Below are 12892 nucleotides of genomic sequence, written 5' to 3'. Positions count from 1 at the left end.
TCCAAATCCATTTTGGAAATAAAAATGCAAAATGGCCAACTGGTGCTGCACAAGAAAAATGTTCACCAAACATTGAACAAGCATATCTGATGTTGGGAAAAAAAATGTAGATTTAATGGCTATACAAAGATCATAATTGTTTAAAATGATGATCCCTGTTGAAGGAACTGAATGCATTGGTATTTATATCATCATGTCAGTATACCTGTTACTTCAACTTGCTCAGTTTGGTTATAATTTATTTATGGAATTATTTCCTTGCTACTCAGATATGTAAATATGACTTTTTTAGCCCTCAATTACATGCACAGAATAAAATGGCACTCATTGGTCATATAATTTACTGTTGTCTGAAAGTATAAATGTGCAAAAACACATCATGAAGTACGGTAACAGGCATGTGGCCTGTCTCTTGGCTGATTAATAATGGAACCAGTAAGTGTTCTCATGCAAAGTACGAGTCAACTGTATAATAATCTCATCAAGGAAAAGGGGGTGCTCACTCACCATCCATCAGGGAAATGGGAGGTCAGCTTGCACCTGTACTTGAAAGGTGTAGGGAAGCAAAAGAAATTAGTGATGTCCAAGTGATGACTTTTCAAACCAAAAGTTTGATTCTAACTCAGTGCCCTTTTTCTGTTGATATGTAGGCCAGTCTTTCATGACGGGCAGAATTGACTCCACTCCTTTTCCTTTTTTCTAGACTGTTTCAGAGATCCTTTCCAATATTCCAAACCAACAAGCCATAAGGAACAAATTGCATATCTGGACTGGGAGGCCAAAAACGTTCAGAGGTTTCCCCAAAGATACAGAGAACTTGGATCCCTTGGTATGTCAAATTTCTCAACTTCCATGCCCTGACCTCCCTTCCTTCCCACATTACCCATTACCCGGAACAATGTTCCAAATGCAGGAGGATGCCATGAATATTTAACCCCATTTCTCAAGCACACAGTACACATTTAAACTCTGTCACTGAACAATTCTAATAAAAGCATAAACATACCTTAAACTGCAGCAATCTAAGAATTGAATTCAAAAAGCCTCATAGAATACACCATGCAAAATAACATGGAAAAAGATTAATGTGTTCAACTGCATTTTACATTTTAATTTTAACTCATTTGAAATTAATCAGTCAGCACCTTAGCTAAAATTAAGAACAGTAATTTCAAGAAAAGGTATTAAACATTGTTACTTAATCATCCTACAGCTTACAATCAAAACTAATGATTTAACAGATCCATTTAAATCAGATCTATAACATTTATCTGTAAATTTTTCATTTTCATCTCTCTCAGTAAAATGTTTTCAGGTAAGCTTGCAAAATGTTGGATGGCTCCTTTTTAGCAGCTTCACAAAAATGTAATGAGCAACAGACTAAGTCATCTTTTCACATGCTTATGTCAAGTATGATGCTTTGTTAGTGCAGCTTAAAACTTTAATGAAGATATATCTATTATATTTGCGCCTGCATGGAATCTTCAAGAAAGTTCTCCAAACGCTTGCCTGCTATGTGAAAAGAGCAGAGCTTTTGTGCATGTGAAGAATGCACATACATTAGGTGACCAGCTGCTGTTGGTGATGTGTTGTATTGACTTTCTGTTGTTGCTCAGATGAAATATTCATAGCACGAACAGGAATATCAAGGCTGTAGTAACAAACCTACAGTTTACTTTTGCAGATAAAAAGGGTCAAATGCATCAATACTTAGAGATGTAACAGTGTTTTACAAGTTTTAACCTGTTTTTGAAAAATAAGGAATCATTATATTGTGGAAGCAGGCCATTCAGCCCACACCAACCCTTTAAAGAGTATCCCACCGAGATCCACCCTCCTACTCTATCACTTTGCAATTCCCATGGCTATTTCAGTTAGCCTGTACATCCCTGGACACTGTGGACAATTTAATCTGGCCAAACCACCCAACGTGCACATCTTTGGATTATGGAAGGAAACCAGAACCCCCAGAAGAAACCCATGCAGACACTGGGAGAATATGCAAACTCCATGCAGACATCACCTAAGCGTGGACCTAAACCAAGGTCGCTAGCATCATGAGGCAGCAGTGCTGGCCACTGAGCCACCATGCCAACCACTTTATTCTGAGCTGTCATTCATAAACACTTAATGATTTCACATTTGCCAAAAATAGCATTCTCTGAAAATAAAGTATTCCAATCTGGTACTAGAAAAAAATAAAACTTGCATCTGAAGTTTCCAAAGGAAATCATTTGAGAAAAACAGTGTGTTTACATTCTGTCCTTTTGTTTTCGTGATCTGCCTACCTGGAGTTTTTTGTGGCCCAAATCAATTAGTTGGATAAGTCTACTGGAGTTTTGACTCTTCTCCAAATGGGTACCAGTCCATAGTTAATCACAGGTTGCAAATTAGATTGCTATTGGTATTGTATTGAGTCTGAATCAGAGAAGGTTGCAATGGAAAATCAGAATCGGACGTGAGCAACATAGTGGCTCGGTGGTTAGCACTACTGCCTCACAGTACCAGGGACTTGAGTTCAATCCCACCCTCGGGAACTGTCTGTGTGGAATTTGCACGTTCAATCCATGTCTTTGTGGGTTTCCTCCCACATGCCAAAGATGTGCAGGTTTAGAGATGAAAAATGCAAGGTTAGAGAGATAGATATTGGCTGAATGGCTTGCTTCTGCATGGTAAGGGTGGCAGTAGTCAGAAAATTATCCCTATGAAGTTAATGTTTCGGTGACATTTACATTTGTGATGCAAATATAACAAACTATCATAAATTGAGATTAAAGATATCTCTGTTCATTACTGCACAGCATAAAAGAGAATTGTTTGAATGGTAAGTTATAATATTTTACCTCTTCATGTTTCATTTTGAAATCATCTTCTTCTAGGCCTAGGATGACACAATAGTCTGGTGCATCAGAGAATGAAACTAGCTTTATGGAGCTGTTCGAAATTCAGGCTTGGACATTCATTCCAAATTGGATGTACAGTGCTTGGAAGTCTCTCAGCTCATTGCACCCATGTCAGGAAAAGTGTCCCAAATGACGGTTTGGGCAGAGTGGGTGAACTCATGAGGGTCTACCATCACATGGCTCTAGGAGCTTCAAGGACCAAAGCAGTCTGTTTCAAAGGGCTTCTTTGCTCTATGCAACTTTATCTTTGTTCACTTGTGGAGTGTGGACATTGCTAGCTGGGTCAGCATTTATTGTCCATCCCTTGTTGCCCTTGACAAGGTGGTGAGCTGCCTCCTTGAACTGCTGCAGTCTATTTCATATAGGTTGACCTTAGGGAGGAAATTCTAGGATTTTGAACCAGCGACAGTGAAGGAACAGCGATATATTTCAACTCAGGATGATGAGTAGCTTGGATGGTAACTTGCAGGGGCTGATGTTCCCATATATCTGCTATCCTTGGCCTTCTAACTGGAAATGGTCATGGGTCTGGAAGGTGTTGCCTAAGGATATTTGCTGAATTTCTTCAGTGCATCTTGTAGATAGTACACACTGCTGCGACTGAGCATTGGAAGGAGCATTTTTGGTTGTGATAGTCAAGCGGACTGATTCATCCTGGATGTTGTTCTTGAATTTGTGTTCGTCCAGGCAAATGGGGAATATTCCATCATACTTGTGATTTGTACCTTGTAGATGAGGGACTGGCTTTGGGGAGTCAGGAGGTGAGATACTCACCACAGCATTCTGAGCTTCTGATCAGTTCTTGCAACCACTGTATTTATTTAGCAAGTCCAATTGAGTTTCTGGTCAACGGTAATACCTTAGGATGTTGATAGTGGGGAATTCGGTGAAGGTAACATGTCAAGGGGTGGTGGTTAGAATATGGCTTATTGGAGATGGTTATTGTCTGGCATTTGAGTGGCATGACACTTATCAGCCCAAGTCTGGATATTGTCCAGGTTTTGTTGTACTTGAACATGGACTGCTTTGGTATGTACAGAACCATGAATGGTGGTGAACATTGTGCAAGCATCGGTAAGCATCCATACTTCTGACTGAATGATGTGGAGAAGGTCATTAAAAAAGCAACTAATGATGGTTGAGCCTAGAACACTACGCTGAGGAACTCCTGCAGAGATGGCCTGAAACTGGAATGACTGACCTACACAATCACACTCATCTTCAGGTATGACTCCAACTAAGGGAGAGTTTGTTCCCAATTACCATTCATTCCAGTTTTGCCAGAGCTCCCTTGATGCCACATTTGATTGAATGCTGCCTTGAGTTAAAGAGTTGAAAAATGTAGTGCTGGAAAAATACAGCAGGCCAGGCAGCATCTGAGGAACAGGAGAATCGGCATTTTGGGCATAAGCCCTTCTTCAGGAATGAGGCTGGTGTGCCAAGCGGGCTGAGATAAAAGGTAGGGGGGGAGGGGTGGTGGGAATACGTTAGGTGGAAGGAGGTGAGGGTGAGGGTGATAGGCCAGAGAGAGGGTGGGGGAGGATAGGTCGGGAAGAAGATTGCAGGTCAAGAGGGCGGTGCTGAATCCGAGGGTTGGAACTGAGTTAAGGGGTGGGGGGAGGGGAAATGAGGAAGCTGGAGAAATCTACATTCATCCCGTGTGGTTGGAGGGTTCCTAGGCGGAAGATGAGGCGCTCTTCCTCCAGGCGTCGTGTGGCCAGGGTCTGGCGATGGAGGAGGCCAAGGACCTGCATGTTATTGGCGGAGTGGGACGGGGAGCTAAAGTGTTCAGCCACAGGGCGGTTGGGTTGGTTAGTGCGGGTGTCCCAGGGGTGTTCCCTGAAATGTTCCACAAGGAGGCAGCCAGTCTCCCCAATGTAGAGGAGACCACATTGGGTGCAGCGGATACAGTAAATGATGCGTGTGGAGGTGCAGGTGAATTTGCGACGGATATAGAAGGATCCCTCGGGGCCTTGGAGGGAGCTGAGGGGGGAGGTGTGGGCGCAAGTTTTGCACTTCTTGCGGTTGCAGCGGAAGGTGCCGGGAGTGGAGGTTGGGTTGGTGGGGGGTGTGGACCTGATGAGGGAGTCGCGGAGGGAGTGGTCTCTCCTGAATGCTGATAGGGGTGGAGAAGGAAATATATCCCTGGTGGTGGGGTCTGTCTGGAGGTGGCGGAAATGACGAAGGATGATCTGATGTATTTGGAGGTTGGTGGGGTGGTAGGTGAGGACTAGTGGGGTTTTGTCCTGGTAGCGATTGGAGGGGTGGGGTTCAAGGGCGGAGGTGCGGGAAGTGGAGGAGATGGGGTAGAGAGAGTGTCGTCGACCACGTCTGAGGGGAAATTGCGGTCTTTGAAGGAGGAGGCCATTTGAGTTGTTCGGTATTGGAATTGGTCCTTCTAGGAGCAGATGCGGCGGAGGCGGAGGAATTGGGAATATGGGATGGCGTTTTTACAGGGGGCAGGGTGGGAGGAGGTGTAATCTAGGTAGCTGTGGGAGTCGGTCAGTTTGTAGTAAATGTCTGTGTTGAGTCGGTCGCCCAAGATAGAAATAGAGAGGTCAAGGAAGGGGAGGGAGGAGTCTGAGACGATCCAGGTAAATTTGAGGTCGGGGTGGAAGGTGTTAGTAAGGTGGATGAACTGTTCAACCTCCTCGTGGGAGCACGAGGTAGCGCCAATACAATCATCGATGTAACGGAGGAAAAGGGGGGTGGTGGTGCCAGTGTAGCTGCAGAAGATGGACTGTTCCACATATGCGATGAAGAGGCAGGCATAGCTGGGGCCCATGTGGGTGCCCATGGCTACTCCTTTGGTTTGGAGAAAGTGGGAGGATTGGAAGGAGAAATTGTTAAGACTGAGGACCAGTTCAGTCAGTAGAAGGAGGGTGTCAATGGAAGGGTACTGGTTGGGTCGGCGGGAGAGGAAGAAGTGGAGGGCTTGGAGGCCTTCGTGATGGGGGATGGAAGTGTATAGGGACTGGATGCCCATCGTGAAGATAAGGCGTTGGGGGCCGGGGAAGCGAAAATCATGGAGGAGGTGGAGGGCGTGGGTGGTGTCCCGAACGTAGGTGGGGAGTTCTTGGACTAAGGGGGACAGGACCGTGTTGAGGTATGCAAAGATGAGTTCGGTGGGGCAGGAGCAGGCTGAGACAATGGAACGGCCGGGGCAATCGGGTTTGTGGGTTTTGGGTAGGAGGTAGAAATGGCGGTGCGGGGCTGTGGGACTATGAGGTTGGAGGCAGTGGATGGGAGATCTCCTGAGGTGATGAGGTTATGGATGGTTTGAGAGATGATGGTTTGGTGGTGTGAGGTGGGGTCATGGTCAAGGGGGCAGTAGGAGGAGGTGTCTGCGAGTTGGCGTCTAGCTTCAGCGGTGTAAAGATCGGTGCGCCAAACTACCACTGCGCCTCCCTTGTCTGCCGGCTTGATAGTGAGGTTGGGGTTGGAGCGGAGGGAGTGGATGGCTGCGTGTTGTGAGGGTGAGAGGTTGGAGTGAGTGAGAGGGGTGGACAGGTTGAGGCGGTCAATGTCGCGGCGGCAGTTGGATATGAAGAGATCGAGGGCGGGTAAGAGGACAGCACTGGGTGTCCAGGTGGATGGGGTGTGTTGGAGGCGGGAGAAGAGGTCGTCAGAGGGTGGGCGAGAGTCATTATAGAAGAAGTAGGCGCGGAGGCGAAGGAGGCAGAAGAAATACTCGATATCTAGCCACGTGTCGAACCCATTGATCCGGGAGTGTAAGGGGATGAAGGTGAGGCCTCTGCTGAGGACTGATTGTAAAGTTAAAGGACTGAGTTAAAGGACTGTTACTCTGACTTTGTCCCTAGAATTCAATTCTTTTGTTCATGAGTTTTGAGAAGATTTGTAGCTCAGATTGAGGTTCTGGATGTAAGTATGTTGAAGGTGTTAGCCCCCTGTGTTCCCTGTCTGTGCCATAATGTTTAGACTGATTTTAATCTAAAAAGTGAGTTATCAGACTCTTACATGGATTCATGCAATTTTTAAGCAAAGTACAGTGTAACTCTGCAAAGGTTGTGAGTGTCTGTGAGAGAGAGAGTGGAAAGTGGTCTAAGTCTGTGAGAGGATACATGTGAGAGTGTGGTAGTGTGTGTATCTGTAGGAGTGTGTGTGTGCTTGTCTGTGTATACTTGTGTCTGTATGTATGTGTGTGTATAGGAGTGCGTGTGTGTATGAATGTGTTTAGGAGCATCTGTGTGTGTGTATAGTGCAATGGTGGTCACCTGTAGTGTGACATGAACCCAAGGTCCCAGTTGATGCCCTCCCTATGGGTACAGAACATAGCTATCAGCCTCTGCTCGGCCACCTTTCACTGCTGCCTGTTCTGAAGTCCGCCTTGGAGGATGGTCACCCGAAGGTCCGAGGTCGAATGTCTTGGACCGCTGAAGTGTTCTCCAACTGGGAGAGATCACTCCTGTCTGTTGATTGTTGTGCAGTGCCCATTCATCCGTTGCCGTAGCCTTTGCTCCGTTTCCCCAATGTACCATGCCTCAGGGCATCCTTGCCTGCAACGTATAAGATAGACATCATAGGCTGAGTCACATGAGTACTTGCCACGTACATGGTGGGAGGTGTCCCCACGTGTAATGGTGGTATTCATGTCCAATATCAACAAACAGCTATTGAAACGGATCAAAGATGTTTTCTTTTAATCTTATAAAGACATGCAAATTATTTCCCCATCATTTTTATAGGACTGACTTGGGTAAATTGATACTTTACGGTTCTATATAGTACTCAGTATTTCAAGAGATATCATGTTGACATTAAAAGATTCCACGTTGTGGGATAATACCCTAACCCTCAGCTTAACCCAGCAGAAATTGGATTTGTTTGAACTCTGCACTCTGTTCAAATGGTTCTGCTGAGTTCAAATTTCCCATGCATAGAAGCCACATTTTTGAGGGTGAAAATAGTTTCCATGAGACATGAGGTATTAACTTCCAGATCTGGTGTCCAGCTGCCATTTTGAATATACCATGTATTCTCCAAGACTCCATGTGGAATCCAGATTTCTGTAGCTCAGTAGGGAAGTGTTAAGAATCAGTCTGTGGCTCATTTGTGGGATAGCAAGTCAGTCTGCAACATGTGGGACAGTGCTTTAGATCTCAAAATTGCATACAGTGAGATGGTAAGAAATTGGTATTGGAGAATATCACTACCAAGTTGTTGTTCAAGGGGTAAAAGAAAGAGAAGAACAATATTTACGACAAAAACTAATATTGTTCTTTATTTCCATATTTTTCTGCACCTGATCATCAGAGCTATTCCTATCACCTTTGTCTTCAAGATATTTATTGTTGACAGACATTGCTGACTAAGAATTGAGATATTGATGAATTGTCTCAATTTGTCCAGGATAATTCCTGACTAGGCATGAAGCTCAAATATTGAACCTGGCAAAATAAAACTGCATAAATGTAATTTTGCTGGATCATGAATGTGATCAAAGATCTCCCAAGATTTGAATTTGTAGAAATGTTTGATTTCTTGAACTTGAATAAAGCAGAGAGGTCTATTGGTATAACTACACCTGCAACCTTCCTCTGTCCGCTAATTTTACCTCACAAAGTGTAGATCACAATGAAGAATTTCAATAAATCATTGCCATCAAAATCTACACTCTAAATTCTTCCCTTATTATCAAAAGCTCTGTGGATAACTCCAATTGAAGAGTAATTTTATTTACCTCAAGGAACATTTCTATGCATTCCATTTTCTGCCCAATATTTTACATTTTGGCATTTCCTATTGTTTTAGATAATAGGATTTCACCAACAGAATGAGGTTTTGGGGGACATTCAACTGTTTTGCCTTCATTGCAGCATGGGTACTCCATTAAGACAGAAATACTCTCGGAGAAGAATGCACTAGCCATTACTAACTAAGGAAGTTAAAAATGGCATCAAATTAAATAGGAATATATGCAATAGTATAAAGATTAGTGGTCATTCAGAAACCAGCAAAGCATGACTCATAAAAAGGGCAAATTAGAGTTTAAGAGAAAGCTATCTAGCAAAATAAAAACAGACAGCAAGAGTTTTTTTTATGAATGTTTTAAAAAAGAAAAGAGCGCAGAAATGTTGAATCTGGTTTTGTTGTATATGGTGCTCCATGCTTAGCACGCCACCTCACAGCACCAGGGACCTGGATTCAATTCCACCCTTGGCAGATTGTATGTGTGGAGTTTGCACATTCTTCTCGTGTCTGCGAGCGTTTCCTTTCGGTGCTCCAGTTTCCTCTCACAGACCAGAGTTGTGCAGATTAGGAGGAATGACCATGCTAAATTGCCCATTGTGTTCAGGGATATGTAATTTGGATGGGTTAATCATGGGAAATGCAGGGTTACAGGTATAGGTGGGGCCTGGATCTGGGTGAGATGCTTTTTGGAGAGGCAGTGTGGACTCAATGGGCCAAATGGCTTGTTTCAACACTGTAGGGATTCTATGATTCTATAATTTGAAAATAAAGAAGCACCAGAGAGGAAGGAAGTTAAATAATCACAATCATTAGGGAAAAGATACAAAGAAAAAGATTAGTTCTAAAAGTTAACAGGTCCACTGCATCCGATAGCTTTCATTGTAGGTCCCAGGAAAAGAAGTGGTTGTAGGTATAGCAGATGCATTGATTGTAATTTTTGAAACTTTTCCTGATTCTGGAAGGGATTCAACAGATTAGAAAATGATTAATGTAATTTGTCTATTCGAGAACAGAGGGAGACACAATACAAAAAATCTGCAAGCCAGTTATGCTTACATCTGTCATATTAAAAATGCTAGAATCTATTTTTAAGGAAGTAATAGCGGATATAAAGCGGATATAATACAATCAGGCAAAGTCAACATGGCTTTATGGAAATGGAAATCATGTTTCATTAATATCTTAGTGTTCTTTAAGGAATTAACAAGCTATGAAGGGAAGCTTGTAGTTGTGATGGTTGGATTTCCAAAATGGTAAGATGCCCCACCAAAGGTGACAACATAAGAGATCAATTGTGAGTTGCAACATATTGACATAGATAGAAGTTTGATTAGCTAACAGGAAGCAGAGACTAGGGATAAATGGCAAACTGTTATGAGTAGAGTACCACAACGATATGTGCTGGGGCCTCAACAATTTACAAATTGAATCAACAACTTGGATGTAGGACCATAGTATGACAACTAACTTTACTGATGACACAAAGATAGGCAGGACAGTTCATTTGCAAGAGGGCATTTGGAGTCTTAAGGATTCAAAACCAAAACAATTCGGATTGGCTAAGTGAGTAGGTAAAGACTTTGCAGATAGATGTGGGAAAATGTAAACTTGTAAACTTTGTCAAGAAGAAAAAAAAGGTGGTATATTTATTTGAATGGAGAGAGACTATAGAACTCCATGCTTGAAGGGATTTGGATGTCCTGGCACATGGATCACACAAAAACAATGTTGTGAAGCAGGTGATTAGAGAAGGCAAATGGAACCTTGGTGCTTATTACAAGGGGAATCAAATATAAAATAGGAAGTGTTGCTGCAACCATATAGGACCTGGGTGAGACTGTATCTGAAGTATTGTGTGAAAAATGTTTCTTTTCTGAAGAAAAGATAAAATTGCATTTGAAACGGTTCAGAGAATATTTATTTAACTGATGCCTGGGATATAGGGTTATTTTATGAGGAAGGGTTGAGTAATTTGGACTTATACCCATTGGGATTTTGAACAGTAAAAGGCAATTTTATTAAAACAAATAAGATCCCGAGGGGACTTGTTGTGATGGATGCCGAGAGGAATTTACCCTGGAGAAAGGGCACCCACTTTAAAAATTCTGGGCTTCCAATTTAAATCAGGATTTTGTTTTCCCCAAAGGCTGATTAATCTGTGGAATTCTCTTTACTAGAGTGCATTGGAGGCCACATGGTTCAAAATATTCGGTTTAAGTCAGATTGGTTTTTGATCAACAATAAAATCAAGAGTTTCAGGGCATCAGACAGGAACATGGAGTTGAGACCATAATCAGGTCAGCTATGATCTTATCAAGTGGTGAAGTAGACCTGAAGGGCCATATGGGCTTCTCCTGCTGTGAGGCTCATGTATCTCAAAAATCACAAGTGAGATATTAACATAGAATTACATCGATTCTACAGTTTTGATACGGACCATTCAGTTCAATTAGTCCTGCCAGAACTTGTGCCCCATTCAAGCTGGTCCTATCCTCTCTCATCTAATTTAATCTTCATTAACCCTTTATTATCTTCTCCTACATAAGCTTATCCAGTTTAACTTTGAATACATCAACAAATTTTCCTCAGCTATTCCCTGTGTTAGTGAGTTCCACACCCCAGCTATTCTGCAGGTGAAGAGCTTAATTTCTGATTTGGCTGTTTGCTACAGAATACTCCAGCTGTGTATAGCCAAGCTTCTATAAAATTTTAGGATGACTTCTCTACATTTTAGTTTTATGTGCTCTAATACTTGTTTTGTTTTTGGCTGGCCTTATGAACCTACATCCCTTTTCTGAGCCGTTTATGCTATTGCACTCCCAGATCCCTTTGCTCCTTTATCCTGTTTAAAATCTCTTTTTTTTAAGTAATGAGATATTAAAATATAGTTCTGTCCACTTTCTGTGTTGAAATAATTTGTCAAGTATATGCCAATTAACAATTGCTAATGTTTTCTTTTAATTTGTTGCAGTTTTCATAAATGAGCATTCTCCACCCCAGCTTTCTAACCACCAAAAACCCAACTCATATAACCTGATGTTATCTGCAAATTTATAAATTGTGGCCGGGACCCTTTCTTTCTGAGATTAAGTAGGTATATTAGGTGATTACTAACTCACCACTTCCACCTTTGAAAAAACTCAACCAACTCCACAGCAGTCAGCTTGTTAGGAGCTGATTGGTCTGCTTTGGCAATTACCTTGGCCAATTGCAGGCCTCAAAAGTGAAGTTGTTGGCCAATTAGAATCCAGTAGTTTCTGGATTCTAAAGACTATGGACCAATACCTCCTACTCAAAGATCCAACAGCAAGAAGGTAGATTTTTCTCTTTTACCTCTTATAGAATAGGTATGGTGGGGAGAGTGAAAGGTAGTGGTGTGGCTTTCTAAAGCCCTCTTCCTTCTCTCCAGAGAACCCTATCAGGGAATATTCAAGCCTGGATCAGAAGGAAAAGAGAGGCTCTTAGCAGGTGCAAGGGGGCAAACCAAGAGGCTGTTATGGAGTATGAAAAAGTGCCGGGGAAGATGTTAAGAAACATTTGAAGAGCAAAGAGTGGCAATGAGAAAAGACTGATGGGTAAAATTAGACAGAATCCCAAGATATTCTACAAATATATTAAAGGAAGGAGGATAACTAGAGAAAAAGTAAGGCCAATTAGTGACCAAGAGAGCAGTTTGTGTGTGGAGGACGTTTTGGGCAGGGTGTGTGTGTGTGGGGGAGGGGGTGGGGTGTGGGTGGGTGTTGACCAGTGCTTACCTCTATCCTCACCCAGGAGAAGGACAATGTAGATACAGATTTTGGTGAGAGGGACTGTGAGATTCATGAGCAGATTAACATGGAGGTTTTGTAGGCTTGAAAGTGGAAATACCCCCAGGACCAGATGATATATCCCAGGTTGATCTAAGAGGTGAGGGAGAAATGCACAGTAGTTCTGACCCAAATTGTTTATTCCTGTCTGGCCAGAACTGGAGGACAGCTAATGTGGTTCAACTTTTCAAGAAGGGTAATTGGGATAAACCAGGGATTTACAGACCAGAGAGTCTCACATCAATAAGACTCCAAAAGGGAAACTATTTGAGAGAGTTCTAAAGGAAAGAACTAATCTTCCTAGGAAAGGTAATGTTTGATCAGGAATAATTAGTATGGCTTTGTGAGAGGGTGGTCACACCTAACAGATTTGACTGAATTTTTCTGGGTGACCAGGTGTGTAGATGAGGTAAGTATGATTAATATACTTCATATCAATTTCTGCAAAGCCTTTGACAAGGGCCCACATGG

General features: G+C 42.6%; 1 protein-coding gene across 4 annotated transcripts in view; it reads left to right on the top strand.

The window, feature by feature from the left end:
- The window catches only part of shisa6a (shisa family member 6a), a 527218-nt gene that overhangs the window by 460603 nt on the left and 53723 nt on the right, over nucleotides 1–12892 (top strand). For 3 of the 4 annotated variants that reach the window (XM_088000481.1, XM_088000482.1, XM_088000480.1), the window contains exon 5: nucleotides 704–829. The exons of the other annotated variant lie outside the window; for it this stretch is intronic. In XM_088000481.1, the coding sequence (XP_087856607.1) occupies nucleotides 704–829 (126 nt within the window). The remainder of the gene's footprint in view (nucleotides 1–703; nucleotides 830–12892) is intronic. 4 annotated transcript variants of the gene reach the window in all.

Source organism: Chiloscyllium plagiosum, unplaced genomic scaffold (assembly GCF_037043375.1).
Source record: "Chiloscyllium plagiosum isolate Xiang-an unplaced genomic scaffold, Cpla_swu_hap1 HiC_scaffold_25, whole genome shotgun sequence".
Classification (NCBI taxonomy): domain Eukaryota; kingdom Metazoa; phylum Chordata; class Chondrichthyes; order Orectolobiformes; family Hemiscylliidae; genus Chiloscyllium; species Chiloscyllium plagiosum.
This window is presented reverse-complemented; position numbering and strand designations above follow the sequence as displayed.